Source organism: Stegostoma tigrinum, chromosome 27 (genome assembly GCF_030684315.1).
Source record: "Stegostoma tigrinum isolate sSteTig4 chromosome 27, sSteTig4.hap1, whole genome shotgun sequence".
Classification (NCBI taxonomy): domain Eukaryota; kingdom Metazoa; phylum Chordata; class Chondrichthyes; order Orectolobiformes; family Stegostomatidae; genus Stegostoma; species Stegostoma tigrinum.
In genome coordinates this window covers 45472318-45487718 of record NC_081380.1, presented here as the reverse complement: position 1 = coordinate 45487718, position 15401 = coordinate 45472318, and the positions used below count along the sequence as shown (strand labels likewise).

Below are 15401 nucleotides of genomic sequence, written 5' to 3'. Positions count from 1 at the left end.
AGGAGGTGGGATGAGGTTAGTAGGTAGGAGATGGAGGTGCAGCTTGGGGTGGGAGGAAGGGATGGGTGAGAGGAAGAACAGGTTAGGGAGGCAGAGACAGGCTGGACTGGTTTTGGGATGCAGTGGGTGAAGGGGAAGAGCTGGGCTGGTTGTGTGGTGCAGTGGGGGGAGGGGACAAACTGGGCTAGTTTTGGGATGCGGTGGAGGAAGGGGAGATTTTGAAGCTGGTGAAGTCCACTTTGATACCATTGGGCTGCAGGGTTCCCAAGCGGAATATGAGTTGCTGTTCCTGCAACCTTCGGGTGGCATCATTGTGGCACTGCAGGAGGCCCATGATGGACATGTCATCTAAAGAATGGGAGGGAGAGTTGAAATGGTTCGTGACTGGGAGGTGCAGTTGTTTATTACGAACTGAGCGGAGGTGTTCTGCAAAGTGGTCCCTAAGCCTCTGCTTGGTTTCCCCAATGTAGAGGAAGCCACACCGGGTACAATGGATGCAGTATACCACATTGACAGATGTGCAGGTGAACATCTGCTTAATATGGAAAGTCATGGGCCTGGGATAGGGGTGAGGGAGGAGGTGTGGGGGCAAGTGTAACATTTCCTGCAGTTGCAGGGGAAGGTGCCGGGTGTGGTGGGGTTGGAGGGCAGTGTGGAGCGAACAAGGGAGTCACGGAGAGAGTGGTCTCTCCGGAAAGCAGACAGGGGTGGAGATGGAAAAATGTCTTGGGTGGTGGGGTTGGATTGTAAATGGCGGAAGTGTCGGAGGATGATGCATTGTATCCGGAGGTTGGTGGGGTGGTGTGTGAGAATGAGCGGGATCCTCTGGGGGTGGTTGTGGCGGGGGTGGGGTGTGAGGGATATGTTGTGGGAAATGCGGGAGACGCGGTCAAGGGCGTTCTCGACCACTGTGGGGGGAAAGGTGCGGTCCTTGAAGAACTTGGACGTCTGGGATGTGCGGGAGTGGAATGCCTCATTGTGGGAGCAGATGCGGCGGAGGCGGAGGAATTGGGAATAGGGGATGGAATTTTTGCAGGAGGGTGGGTAGGAGGAGGTGTTTTCTAGGTAGCTGTGGGAGTCGGTGGGCTTGAAATGGACATCAGTTACAAGCTGGTTGCCTGAGATGGAGACTGAGAGGTCCAGGAAGGTGAGGGATGTGCTCACCCCCTTAGCCCCTGTACAGGCCCCCTCACTCCCTAAATCCTGTACAGACCCCTCACCCCCAATCCCTGCACAGACCCCTCTCACTAACCCCTGTACAGGCCTGCCCACCCCCTAACCTCTGCACAGACCCCTCACCCCCTTAGCCTCAGGGAGGATGTTCCCGATGGTGGGTGTGCCCAGAACCAGGGGTCACATTCTGATGATTTGGGGTAGACCCTTCAGGACGGAGATGAGGAGACACACCTTCACCCGGAGAGTGGTGAGCCTGCGGAGTTAATTACCACAGAAAGTAGTTAATGCCAAAACATTGAATGTATTCGGGAGATGACCAGATATAGCACTTGGGGCGAATGAGGTCAAAGGTTACGGGAGAAAGCAGGATTAGGCTGTTGAGTCGGACAGCCAGCCATGAAATATGGAGGACAGGCTCGAAGGGCCAAAGGGCCTCCTCCTGCTGCTATCTCCTATGTTTCTATGTTAACCTCTCCTCGTAAGACAGTCCCTCTATATCTGGTATCAGACAAGTTAACCTTCTCTGGACTGCCTCCCATATTTACTTTCTTAGGATAGGGGATAAAACTGTTCACACCATTCTGGATATGGTCTGACTATAGCACCCTGCACAGGGTTAGCAAGACTTGGGCAAGAAATGGAGATTAGCCTCGCAATGAGCGATTGAATCAGAAAGATAGGGTGAGGCTCAGATGAAGCATAAGCACCAGTATGAAGTAGTTGGGCCAAATGGCCTATTTCCATACCAAGAATCCAATGTGATGGGAGCATTGCTCCTGGTCCATGGAATTGTTTCTCTCCAGTCTGTTAGAGGCTACGATGGTCAGTGTGATGATGTATGTCAGGTAGATGACAAAGCTGCCGAGGAACAGATATGCCCCAAAATCCTCCCACTTCTTCTCGAGCAGTTCATTCATTGGCTCCACGCTCAGCATCTTGTGACGATTCTGGAATCAGGAGATCTCCTTCATTAAACTGCTAGCTTCCTGCTCACTAAAACATCTCAGTTCCCACAAAATCAGTCCTCCCCTCCCACACTCACTGTGTGGGGCCCTCAGGCTGTTCTTCATGATCCTGCCCCTGAGAGGGGAGAGGGAAGGTGGGGGGGAGGAGGGGAGGTGAGGGGCAGGAGGGGAGGTGAGAGGGAGGAGGGGAGGTGAGGGGGAGGAATGGAGGTGAGGGGAGGAGGGAAGGTGGGGGGGGAGGTGGGGAGGTGAGGGGACGAGGGAAAGTGAGTGGGAGGAGGGAAGGAGGAGGGAAGGTCGGGGGAGGAGAGAAAGTGGATGGGAGGAGGGAAGGTGGGGAGGAGGAGGGAAGGAGCTGGGAGGAGAGGAGAAGGGTAGGTGGGGGGAGGAGGGAAAGTGAGGGAAGGAGGGAAGGTGGGGGAGGAGGGATGGTGAGTCGAGGAAAGGAGGAGGGAAGATGAGGGAGGAGGGGAGGTGAGGAGAGGAGGGGAAGAGGGGGGAGGAGGTGAAGGGAGGAGGCGAGGCAAGGGGGGAGGAGGAGAGGGGTGGGGAGGGGAGGTGAGGGGGGAGGGGACCTGAGGGGAGGATGGGAGGTGAAGTGGGAGGGGAGGTGAGGGGAGGGTGGGAGGTGAAGGGGGAGGGGAGGTGAGCAGGGAGGATGGGAGGTGAAGGGGGAGGGGAGGTGAGGGGAGGATGGGAGGTGAAGGGGGAGGGGAGGTGAGCAGGGAGGAGGACAGGGGAGTGGAGGAGAAGGAGGAGGGAGAGGGGTAGTGGGGAGGAGAGGCAGATTGTAGCACACCCAAAAGGGGGGGTCACGGGAAGGGGGATCGGATGGAATGAGGAAGAGAATGGAAAAGCAGGAGGAAATGATAGGGAGCCACTGAAGGAAAGGGAGATCGAGGAGGGGACCCAGTCTGCTGAGTAGCAAGACCAGGAATGAAAGTGACAGGGTCTCAACTGACCCTCTGCACGTAGAATGAGAGATTGCAGAGTGGAGGGTACAAGGAGAGGCGTGTGGGGAGGGAGGGAGTGTGGGCGGGAGGTGGGGGGGTGGTCAGGGAGAGATGGAAGGGTTGGGAAGCTGAACGGATAGATGAGGAAAGAGGGAAGGGGTGGGAGGGGGTTGGTTGAGAGGTCTGTGGAGGCTGGAGTGAGGGGAGAGAAGAGGAGTGAGCTGGGGAGAGGCAGAGGGAGAGTTAGAGGGGTGAGGGATGAGGGATGGAAGGGGGAGAAGCCTTGGTGAGGGGACAGTGATAAATTGATCCCGCAGTTCCCTGATGCCTTTCGACAACAGGCTCCCTGGGGGAAAGAGTTACCATGTTCCTGCTGCTATACACCACCGTCTCAAGCACAGAATTCTCTTCAATTGTATCGACTCCCGACAGGTCATATAAAGAACACGAAACTGGTCCGTATTCCCACTCAGTGAACTTTCTAGAAAGGTGCTTGTACCTCTTCTGTTTTATTTCCCTTCCCAGGATATGTTTAAATATCTGGAGAAAAGTGAAGAAAAAAAATGTTTATTACCAAGGGAGAAGCTCTCAAATATCAAAAAGAACAGTTACGCAGGGGCTGCTTTCATTTCAGACCGCAAGACGGTAAAATAGAGGAGCAGAGCAGGCCATTCGGCCCGTCAGGTCTGTTCTGCCATTTGATTATTCAATAATTCAACTCCACATTCCTGGCTTTTCTCGTGATTCCCTCACTGATTAAAAATGCCTACTTAGTGACCCAGCCTCGACAGCCCTCCGCAGCAAAGAGTTCCACGGATTTGCTCTTCTCTGAGGGATGAAATTCCCCCTCATCTCTGTATTAAATGGGTGGCCCTTTACTCTCAGATAATGCTCTCTGGCACAAGGGGAAACCACCTCTCTAACCTGTCAAATTTCTCAACGATTGTGTATGCTTCAATGTGGTCACCTCTCCTTTTCCTAAACTCCATTGAGCACAGGCCCAACAGACTCAACCGGACCTCATAAGACACTCCCTGGTATCAGCAACTATCTGTTGGATGATAAAATGGACTGAAGAGGCTAAATGACCATTTCCTGTTTAATTATCTGTAGGATATTATCACCTATCCCACCACCCCAACAACAGCGAAAGGCTGTTCAGTCTCGTCAACCCATTTTCTCATTCAATCAGATCATTGCTGATCTCCATCTCAATTTCATTTACCCTAAACCTGTGATATCCTTATCCAGTAAGATTCAACTGGTTCATGTCTTGAATCGCCAGCTGAACACTAACCACACCCCCCCAACCCTTCCCCAGTATTTCAAGGTTGTTATTTCCAGATTACTACCTGCTGTGCCATGACTCACTGGAGCAGGAAGCTGGAAATCAATCCATACAATCCTTAGAATCGTCATGAATCTGCTGAGAAACTTTCCAAATTTACCTGCCTGATGAACTCAGGTTGAAGTAAAACACTCACCAGCTTTCTGTACTTAACAACAAAACAGCTAGTTATTGCAATAAAAACGGAAATTGCTGGAAAACCTCAGCGGTTAATGCTTCGGTTCCCGATAACTCTGTTTGCCAGGCCTGCTGAGGTTTTCCAGCAATTTCTGCCTTTTTTAAAATCAAATTTCTAGCATTTACAAATCTTGGTATTTTTATTTAGCTATTTATTCCCAACAGATTGCTTTTAACCAATGGCAGGAGATAAAAATGATTGTCAATACAACAGTCTGTAACTTAAACTCTACCTGTCTTACATTCCATAGATAGACAGCACATGGAAAAAGGAACCAAACTGAGGGAAACACAGTTCGATGGCACCAATTTAGACCCGAGTCTTTTCATCCAGTTTCTCTTTTTTTATATAGAATCCCTACAGTGTGGAAACAGGCTCTTTGGCTAACAAGTCCACACCGACCCTCAGAACATCCCACCCAGACCCATCCCTCAATAATCTACATATCTCTGAACACTACCTGCAGTTTAGCACGGCCAATCCACCCTAAGCTGCACGTCATTGAACTGTGGGAGGAAACCGAGCACCCGGAGGGAATCCACGCAGACACAGGGAGAACTCCACACAAACAGACACCCGAGGGTGGCCTCAAACCTGGGCCCCTAGTGCTGTGAGGCAGCAGTGCTAACCGCTGAGCCACTGTGCTGTGTCCTCTTATTCGTTTTTACTCTTCAGTGTTGACACGGGGTTATTCTCACACTGCTGTCACCTTGCATTCACTGGCTGAGAACTCGGCCTTTCACTGTCTTTAGGGCATTTGCAGAGTCATTCATTCATGGGACATGGGCACCGCTAGCTGGGCCAGCATTCATTACCCATTCCTCATGGCTCTGGAGAAGGCGACGGTGGTGGTAAGCTGCCTTCTTGAGCCACAAAAATGGGTGTAGGTACTATTCTAACAATTTTGAGCACCTCAATCACACTACCCTTTAATTGTCTATAACCAAGAGAATTAGCTCTAGTATACCCGCCCCTTCTGAACCCTTAGCCCCATGGTATCAGGCTGATGAATCCGCACTGCGCCTCTCCAAGGTTAATCTCTCTTCCCTTAAATGTAGTGCCCAGAATTGAATAGGGTTGCTCCAGTTGAGTCCTAAAGGGCTCTGAGTAACTATAGACCAGCCCTCTGATGTTGTTTGCAGGGTTTTAGCACAGATCGCATCACCAACACTAAACACTTCAAACAAAAAAATCTCCCGTCTATTCAGAATCAGAGGCTCAGCGTTTACAATCACATTCCCTGTGTTTATCATCACGGGCCGAGTACTTATGATCCAGGGTGATCTCTGAGATTAAATCCCGGGTTGGAGGAATTTGCATTCCTTTTCTTTTTGAAAATTTGGAAATGATTTAGTGAACTTGCAATCAATTCTCGTAAAGATTCGAGCTAAAAACTGATCTTCCTGGATGGAACGAAACTTCATTCCCACTCTAGGTCCACATGTAACTCCAGACACACAGTAACCAGGTGGTTAGCGACTGGATAAACCTCCAAACAGGTCTCTCCTCCTGCCCAAGGCTAACCCAGTCACATTCCTTGCCTTCAGCGATTCAGAAGCTTGGTGATTTGTAACATACCCCAATCTTGCCAGTGTGAGCAGCCAGGAGCAGGGGGGTCAGGCCCTGGTGGTTGGCGATCTTCTCCAGGTTCTCACTGGGCGCTATGTCTGTGCTCCTCATCAGGATAAAGTCGTACATCTCCGTCACAAAGCTGCGCGTGTCTGTGTCATAGGCGATGGACACCAGGGCGTGTAATACCGTGTTCCCAGCCCGGTCCTGGGCCCGGGGCTCGGCACCATGCTCAATCAGGAAGGTGACAATGTCCGGCTGGTTGGTGCAGGCGGCCAGGCTGAGGGGGAAGCCCCCTGAGTCCGTTATGAGGTGGGGTAGGGGCAAGGGAAATAACACAACATTGTAAGTCTCCAGAATCTATAAGTGCGGGGCTGGAAAGGCAGCGTTTCAGGCCAAAACCTTTTATCAGGACTGGGGAGGGGCAGGGGAGCCCAGAAGTGAATGGGGGGGGGAGGTTGGGGGAAGGGTAGATGGGATGGTAATAGATGGATGCATGTAGGAGGTCATTGCGATTGGTCAGTCAGTGGGAAAAGCTGAGGTTGGGGGGGTGTGTGGGAGTGAGGGTGTGTTGGTTGCAGTGGGAGAGAGACTCACTGAGCTCTTTTTGGAGGGAGGAGGAAAACTTCTTCGAGGTAGGCATCCTTACAAGAGATCTTGCTGTGTTGGTTTTGAGAGACTTGAAAACCTGATTGACATAATCCCTGCACCTCACTTCCTTCCCCCAAACCCCCATTCCTTTCCAAGGGCCATGGCTCCTTGCCCCCCTACAATAATAGATAACTACCCCTCCCAGCTCACTTCATTACAGGAAATGTTCTAAGCTATTTGATGCAGAGGATGTCACTATCCTATCCTCATCATTTTATAATTTATTCACCAGATATGGGCATGGCTAGCAGGGCCAGCACCTATTGCCCCGTTCCTAATTGCCCCATGAGAAGGTGGAGGTGAGCTGCCTTCTTGAACCACTGCAGTCCATGTGCTATGGATAGATTCACAGCACCCTTAGGGAGGAAATTCCAGGATTTCGACCCAGTGACAGTGAAAGAATGGCAACATAAAATGGAAAGTCTATGTGCATTCACACAAATGTCTTTCACCATTTGCCAGGAGTAGGGGTATGAAATATTCGCTTGTGTTTGATTCGCCGAGGAGCAGAGACCAATATACATCCCAAAACGTCTCTAGTTTGTGTAGCTCTGTTACAGGGAATGTAGCAAGGCTAATTACGAGTTACACAATAATAGATTCAAAAAGGGAGGGAGGCAGACAGCAGGAAATTACAGACCAGTTGGCTTAATGCCTGTTGCAGGGAAAATGTGAGACATCACGTCAGGGCACTTGGATAAATTCAGAATAATCAGCCAGAGTCAACATGGTTTTGTGAAAGGGAAGTAATGTTTAACCATTTGAAAAAGTACTACGTGTTGTAGATAAAGGGGAACCAGTGAATATCATGTACTTAGATTTCCAGACAGCATTTGATTGGATGACATATCAAAGATTCTTGCAGACAGTAATGTAGTGGGTCATACATTAGGATGACTAAGTGAGATTGATTGTCAAGTTGTAATGAGCGATGCTCTTTGAGGATCAGTGCTGAGACATCACCTCCTTACCATTTATAGAAAGGATTTGGATGAAGGGATGGAAGGAATGGTTTCTGATGACACAAGGACAGGTCAGAAAGTGAGTTGTGATGGGGCCACAAAGATGCTGAAGAGGGATTTAGATAATTCCCATTAATGGGCAAAGATCTGGAAAATGGGAGTATAAAATTAAGAAATGAAATGGTCTGTTTTGGCAGAAAGAATGAAAAATAAGCAGAGTATCTAAATGGCAAGAGTTTGCAGAGTTCCAAGATGCAGTGGGATCTGGGTGTCCCAGTGCATGAATCATAAAAGCAAGTACTTAAGAAAGTGAGTTGAATGTTTTCATTTATTGCAATGGGAAGTGAACGCATGAGTAAGGAGTTATGCTCCAGTTACACAGGGCATTGGTGAGACCACATCTAGTGTACTGTGTGCAGGACTGTCACTTTATTTAAGGAAAGGTTGTAAATAGTGTTGGAGATAGTTCAGGGAAGGTTTGCCAGCCCAATGCCTGGAATGGGTAGGTTGTTTTAGGAGGAATATTGGACAGAGTGGGTTTGATTCTGCTAGAATTTATAAGAATCAGCCATGACCTGATTGAATCCTATAAGATCCTGATGGATCTTGACTGGGTGGGTATGGAGTGGATGTTTCCTCTTGTCAGCAAGAGGGTCACTGATTAAACATAAGGTGTCAGCCATTGAGAACTTCTTCTCATGGAGCACAGTGAGTGTTCAGGATTCACTTCCTCAAACAGACTTCCTCACACAGTAGGGGAGGCAGAGCATTTGAAACATTTTAAGGCAGAGGGGAATAGATTGTTGATTAAAAAGAGGGTGCAAGGCTATTGGGGGTAAATGGGAATGTGGCGTAATCAGATTGGCCATGGTGTTATTGAATGGCAGAGGGGCCAAGTGGCCGACACCTATTCCTGACTTTTGTGTCTATATGACGTTGAACATTTTACCTGTGCGGCTCCCCACTTGCCATGTTCCTGAACTATCACCTGCACAAATTGACAATCAATTATCTACCATCCTGCTTTTCTCCGCTATTCTGTCCCACTTCACCAACTCGTTTATCTGACTACACCAGTCTGTTCATCCACGAGCACATCCTTGTGTCTTGTTTGTTCAGTGTGCATCAGTCAGTGAGTGTCCGTCAGTCAGAGAGCATGTCAGTCAGACAGCATGTGTCTGTGAGACAGTGTGTGTCAGTCAGATGGTGTGTGTCAGTCAGAGTTTGTCTGCCAGACAGCATGTGTGAGTCAGCGTGTGTGTGTCAGTCAGATAGCATGTATCAGTCGGACAGCATATGTCAGCATGTGTGTGTCAGTCAGATAGCGTGTGTCAGTCAGACAGCATGTGTGAGTCAGCATGTGTGTCTGTCAGTCAGACAGTGTGCGTCAGTCAGACAGCATGTGTCTGTCAGACGGTGTGTTGCAGTCAGACAGCATGTGTCAGTCATGCAGCATATGTCAGCGTGTGTGTGTCAGTCAGACAGTATGTGTCAATCAGATAGCATGTGTCAGTCAGACGGTGTGTGTCAGTCAGACAGTGTGTGTCAGTCAGATAGTGTGTGTCAGTCAGCGTGTGTGAGTCAGTCAGATGGCATGTGTCAGTCAGACAGCATCTGTCAGTCAGACAGCATGTGTCAGTCAGCGTGTGTGTCAGTCAGATAGTGTGTGTCGGTCAGACAGCATGTGTCTGTCAGACAGTCTGTGTCAGTCAGGCAGCATGTGTCAGTCAGACAGCATGTGTGAGTCAGCGTGTGTGTGTCAGTCAGATAGTGTGTGTCAGTCGGACAGTGTGTGACAGTCAGTCAGTGTGTCTGTCAGTCAGACAGTGTGCGTCAGTCAGACAGCATGTGTCAGTCATGCAGCATATGTCAGCGTGTGTGTGTCAGTCAGACAGTGTGTGTCAATCAGACAGCATGTGTCAGTCAGACAGTGTGTGTCAGTCAGATAGTGTGTGTCAGTTAGCGTGTGTGAGTCAGTCAGATGGCATGTGTCAGTCAGACCGCGTCTGTCAGTCAGACAGCATGTGTCTGTCAGACAGTGTGTGTCAGTCAGGCAGCATGTGTCAGTCATGCAGCATATGTCAGCGTGTGTGTGTCAGTCAGACAGTGTGTGTCAATCAGACAGCATGTGTCAGTCAGACAGTGTGTGTCAGTCAGATAGTGTGTGTCAGTTAGCGTGTGTGAGTCAGTCAGATGGCATGTGTCAGTCAGACCGCGTCTGTCAGTCAGACAGCATGTGTCTGTCAGACAGTGTGTGTCAGTCAGGCAGCATGTGTCAGTCAGACAGCATATGTCAGCATGTGTGTATCAGTCAGATGGCATGTGTCAGTCAGACAGCATGTGTGAGTCAGCGTGTGTGTGTCAGTCAGATAGCATGTGTCAGTCGTACAGCGTGTGACAGTCAATCAGTGTGTCTGTCAGTCAGGCAGTGTGCGTCAGTCAGACAGCATGTGTCTGTCAGACGGTGTGTGTCAGTCAGACAGCATGTGTCAGTCATGTAGCATATGTCAGCGTGTGTGTGTCAGTCAGATGGTGTGTGTCAGTCAGACAGTGTGTGTCAGTCAGATGGTGTGTGTCAGTCAGACAGTGTGTGAGTTCGTCAGATGGCATGTGTCAGTTAGACAGCATCTGTCAGTCAGACAGTGTCTGTCAATCAGACAGCGTGTGTGTCAGTCAGATAGCATGTGTCAGTCAGACCGTGTGTGTCTGTCAGTTTGGTGTCAATTGTCAGTCTGTGGGTGTGTGTTGGTTGGTATCTTCTTTATGCTTCTCGTATTTAAGATTTCACTGATGGAACTCACCAAAATAGAACGAACACTTTTTGTGTTTCTTGTTGCGAAAGAAACTTCCTTTAGCCATGACATCAACAGCAGCACCATTTCTGACCAAGAGTTCGACCAGGTCACACCTTCTGCGCTCCACAGCAATGTGAAGGCTTGTCTGTCCTACAAACAGGGACACATTGTAACTCACCTTTAATATGGCCAGTATTTTACACAGAAAGCCAAAGAAGGAGGCTTGGAGACCGCTTTGTAGAGCTCTGTTTGCGACAAACGACAACCCCTTCCAGTCGCAAATCATTTCAACTCCCCCTCCCACTCCCTGGACGACATGTCCATCCTGGGTCTCCTCCAGTGTCACAATGAAACCACCCGGAAACTGGAGGAACAGTACCTCATAATCCACCTTGGGAGCCTACAGCCCAATGGTCTCAATGTGGACTTTACCAGTTTCAAAATCTCCCTACCCCTAGCCTCATCCCATGACCAAACCTCCCTCTCATCCCCACCTCCTTGCCCTGACACCACCTGTCCATCTTCTCTCCCACCTATCTGCCCCACCCATCCCACTGACCAATTTCCACCACTGCCCACCTGCACTCACCAAACACCATCCAACCTACCTTCCCCAACCCCACCCCTCCTCTCCATATTTATTTCAGAGCTCCCTTGCCGCTCCCCCATTTCTGAAGAAGGGTCCCGACCCAAAACATCAGCTTCCCTGCTCCTCTGATGCTGACTGGCCTGCTGTGTTCCTCCAGCTCCACGCTGTGTTATCTCTGACTCCAGCATCGGGAGTTCCTCCTATCTGGAAGGGAAATACAGCCCAGTTTCCTACCTCTGTAAATCTTGTCAGTGTAGGCTGCATTGATAAAAGCTTTCAGGTCTCCAGTCTTCTTCGAGAAGGAGATTAGCTTCTTGACAATCTCCACAGTCCTGTGGTCCTGGGCTATATCCTCTGATTTGTTTGTTATTTTTAGCAAAGCTTTCATCAGGCAGGTCTGACCGGTGTTTGGATCTGTGCATAGGTGAGAAAGCCCAGAGTGAGGGAAGCTTCACACATTGCTAGCTCATACCAACGAGGTGGGGATCGCTGCTAATCTCCTATTTCCCCCGAGATCTCCTGAACTCTCAGACCTGATCAGATCATCAGTGTACATTGACGTAGGGGGCTCTTTGAACCCACTGTATATCGTCCTTCCCAAATACGACCCCGCATCTCCCCATTATTTTTGTAAGTTCGGTCTCTGCAATCAAACACTTTTTTCTAAGTTAATGGAATGATTGTAAAGCCCCTCACTGCCCCCAGAAAACTGCGAGAGGAAGCTTCAAACTTCCAAACCTGATCTCAGTGTGCTGCCTTTACCCAGTTACCAATGTCTCATTGTGAAGCTATTCATTTGGCGGGAGCCGATCTATTTTTTAACCCATCCATCAAAAAGGAAGTGAGTGTTTACTTTCCGACACAATGCGCGGGGTTATGTGGAGGAGGCTGGCAAGCAGTACAGAATGATTTGCTGGTTCAGCGTCATCACAGACATCGTGGGCCGAGTGGCCTCATTCTGCTCTGTAACAGTCCTGGATAAAGTTTCTGACTTCAGCAACCATTTCTCCTGCACTATCTGGATTCCCATCCCCCACACCCTGAAAGAACTCAGTGAGGTCTGTCAGACAATGCTGAACCTTCCTGTTATCACACTGTCTCAACACTTAGCAATGTCACCCAATTGTCGAATTTTTCAGCACAGTCAAAGGAGAGTGTTGTGTAAGGTGATAGTTCTGAAAGGGTCAATATCCACCCCCTATTGGCTCCACCCATTCTACTGATGTCACACACACACACACACACACACACACACACACACACACACACACACACACACTCGGTGGTTTGAGATGAGGAGTTCCACCCCAGCTTTTGGAGAGAGCAGACGGATCTGCCCCAACTCCTCAAAGTCCTCGTCATTCTGCCCGACCCAATGTGGTTGCACCTCTCGCTATCACGATAAGCGGTCTCATTATCCTCTCCTGGGGCTACTCTGCAGTGGTGTATCCTCTACCTCCTCTTTTTCACTCACTCACATGACATGGGTGTCTCTGGCTGGGCCAGCATCTATTGCCCATCCCTAATTGCCCAGGGGGCAGGTAGGAGTCAACTGCATCAATCAATCAATACCCTTCTATCAGTATCCTTTTATTGTCATGTGTACTCCATTGACCAGACCATCTTGACATTGCTGTGGGTCTGGAGTCACATGTAGGCCAGACCAGGTAAGGATGGCAGTTTCCTTCCATGAAGGACATTAGTGGGTTTTTCCAACAATCGGCAATGTTTTTATGTAATCGTTAGACTCTTAATTTCTCTTAATCATTTCTCTTAAGACTCTTAATCATGAGGGGTATAGACGGGGTGGATAGCAAGAAGCTTTTTCCCAGAGTGGGGGACTCAATTACTAGGGGTCATGAGTTCAAAGTGAGAGGAGGGAAGTTTAAGGGAGGTATATGTGGAAAGTTCTTTACACAGAGGGAACGCGTTGCCAGCGGAGGTGGTAGACGCAGACACGTTAGCGTCTTTTAAGATGTATCTGGACAGGTACATGGATGGGCAGGGTGCAAAGGGATACAGACCCATAGAAAATAGATGACAGGTTAGACAGAGGATCTTGATCAGTGCAGGCTTGGAGGGTCGAAGGGCCTGTTCCTGTGCCGTATTTTTCTTTGTTCTTAATTCCAGATGCTTTATTGAATTCACATTCCACTGTCTGTCGTGGCAGGATTTGAACCCAGGTCCCCAGAATATTACCTTGCTCTCTAGGTTAACAGTCCAGCCATAATATCATGAGGCCATCGCCTCCCCTGTGTCTAAATAGGCCCAAGATAAAGCAAAGACAAAAGATTATTAGTGGTAGGGAGCTCCCTCAAACACTTCAAACAGGCCTAGAAATCATCAGGTGGATGGTTCAAGGAGCTTCTGAGAGACAGAGTTGAAGGAGCTTCATAGAAAAGTCTTTCTCTGTCTCTTTTTAATCATTACCTTTTAGGTTCTTATGAGAGAGACAGCCATTAGATTCCTTGATCTTTCCAAGTAAGACATCTATAGTGTCCAGATCTCCTTCAAAGATGGCATTGAAGAGTTGAATCCTGTACGTTTTGTAGTCGTGCTGAAATCTTGACACAAGAAGACAAATTCTGTTTTCCAACAATATTTAAAAAACATCAGCTGTTTCCCGACAGATCCCAACCCCATCAATGCCTTAACCCCGAACCCCTGAGAACTGCTGTCTGGAGCGTTTTATGAGAGAATATTAGTGTGTGTGTTCATGACCTGCTCAATATGTAGGTTGTAGCTGGTTGATGATGGTGCATAGACTTGTAACTCAGAGCTTGGAACCTGAATTCACCAAAATATCTGCCAACTACAAGAACAGCCAGGATTGCTGTAACCCCACTAAGTTCTCTAGCTGTTTGTGCCTGCCCTTCACTACAGAACAGATCCTTAATGTGGGCCAATCATGCAATTGGTCACAAAACTGGTGCCAGTGTTAAGGGAGGGACAAGGTGTACAGTTATACAGCACGGAGGAAACCCATCAGTCCATCGGTCTGCGCTGACCTATCCATGCTAATCCCATTTTCCTGCACAAGGCCCATAACCCTGAGCACTATGGCATTTCACGTGGCTTGTCCCCATACTGAGATTGAGCTGCCTCAACTATCCCCCCAGGAAAAGCATTCCACATTCCCACTATTCAGTGATGGTGATGCCATTGAATATCAACATGGAGCAGTGGTAAGATTCTGTGGTATTGGAGAGGGGCGTTGCCTGGCACTTACGTGGCACAAATGTTACTTAGCACATATCGGCTCTAACCCAGATATTGTCTGGGTTTGTTGGATGTGTGGTAGCTGTTAACCCTATCGCGGGTTTCCTTACCCATGTTTAACCTTGAGACTTCATGGGGTCCACAGTCAGACTCCCAGGACAAACCCCTCCCTCCTGTGTACCACCATGCCACCATCTCTGCCAGTGGTGTGTGTTTTCTGGAAGGTGATTCTGTGACTATGATATAAATTAATCCTGACAGCTGGCCAGTATTAATCCAAACTACTAAAACAAAGTTGCTGAAAATGCTCAGCAGGTCTGTCAGCATCTGTGAAGGAGAAAACAGAGTTAACGTTTCGGGTCTGGTGACTCTTCCTCAGAACCGGATCCGAAACATTAACTCTGTTTCCTCCTTCACAGATGCTGCCAGACCTGCTGAGCATTTCCAGCAACTTCTGTTTTTGTGCCTGAATTACAGCATCTGCAGTTCTTTTGGTTTTTAGTAATCCAAACTAATCTTTTATTTAATTGTTCTGGTGGGATCTTGCTATGCGTAAATTGAAGGCCAAATTTCCCCATATCACAGTCATCACCATTCTTCAAAAATGCTTCATTGACTGAGAAGTGCTTTGGAATGCCATGTCCTGAGGTTGTGAAAGGCACTATAGAAATTCAGGCTCTTTCTGTCATTCTCACGGAGCCCTCCCAGATGCAGCAGAGGAAGGAGATCTCACCTGGGTTCGTTGGTTGAGTCACTGTCCCTGACTGGAGCTCCGTTCTTACCGTTCACTCTAAGCAGACAAAATAATAAAGGAGAGTTTGAATCTTCTCAAACATAGATTAAAGATCAGATCAGAGCAGGCTGTCCCCTCCTTGCCCACAGTAAGCTGTCAGGAGGAAGATGGGAAGCCACGGTGAGCGGTTCAGATGGGGACAGAGAGCAACAAAGGGGCAGTGAGTGGGACATCGTGTCACAGTCGAATTGGGATCAAAAGAG

At 48.8% G+C, this 15401-nt stretch overlaps 1 protein-coding gene across 6 annotated transcripts in view; it reads right to left on the bottom strand.

Moving 5' to 3' along the window:
• LOC125464396 (transient receptor potential cation channel subfamily V member 3-like) overlaps positions 1–15401 on the bottom strand; it is a 51538-nt gene that overhangs the window by 10568 nt on the left and 25569 nt on the right. For 5 of the 6 annotated variants that reach the window (XM_059655422.1, XM_059655423.1, XM_059655424.1 and 2 more), the window contains 7 exons: positions 15139–15195; positions 13617–13750; positions 11421–11600; positions 10604–10747; positions 6199–6485; positions 3458–3634; positions 1923–2123 (listed from right to left, as the gene is read on the bottom strand). In XM_059655422.1, coding sequence (XP_059511405.1) covers positions 1923–2123; positions 3458–3634; positions 6199–6485; positions 10604–10747; positions 11421–11600; positions 13617–13750; positions 15139–15195 — 1180 coding nt within the window. The remainder of the gene's footprint in view (positions 1–1922; positions 2124–3457; positions 3635–6198; positions 6486–10603; positions 10748–11420; positions 11601–13616; positions 13751–15138; positions 15196–15401) is intronic. The other variant, XM_059655427.1, reaches the window with a different exon arrangement.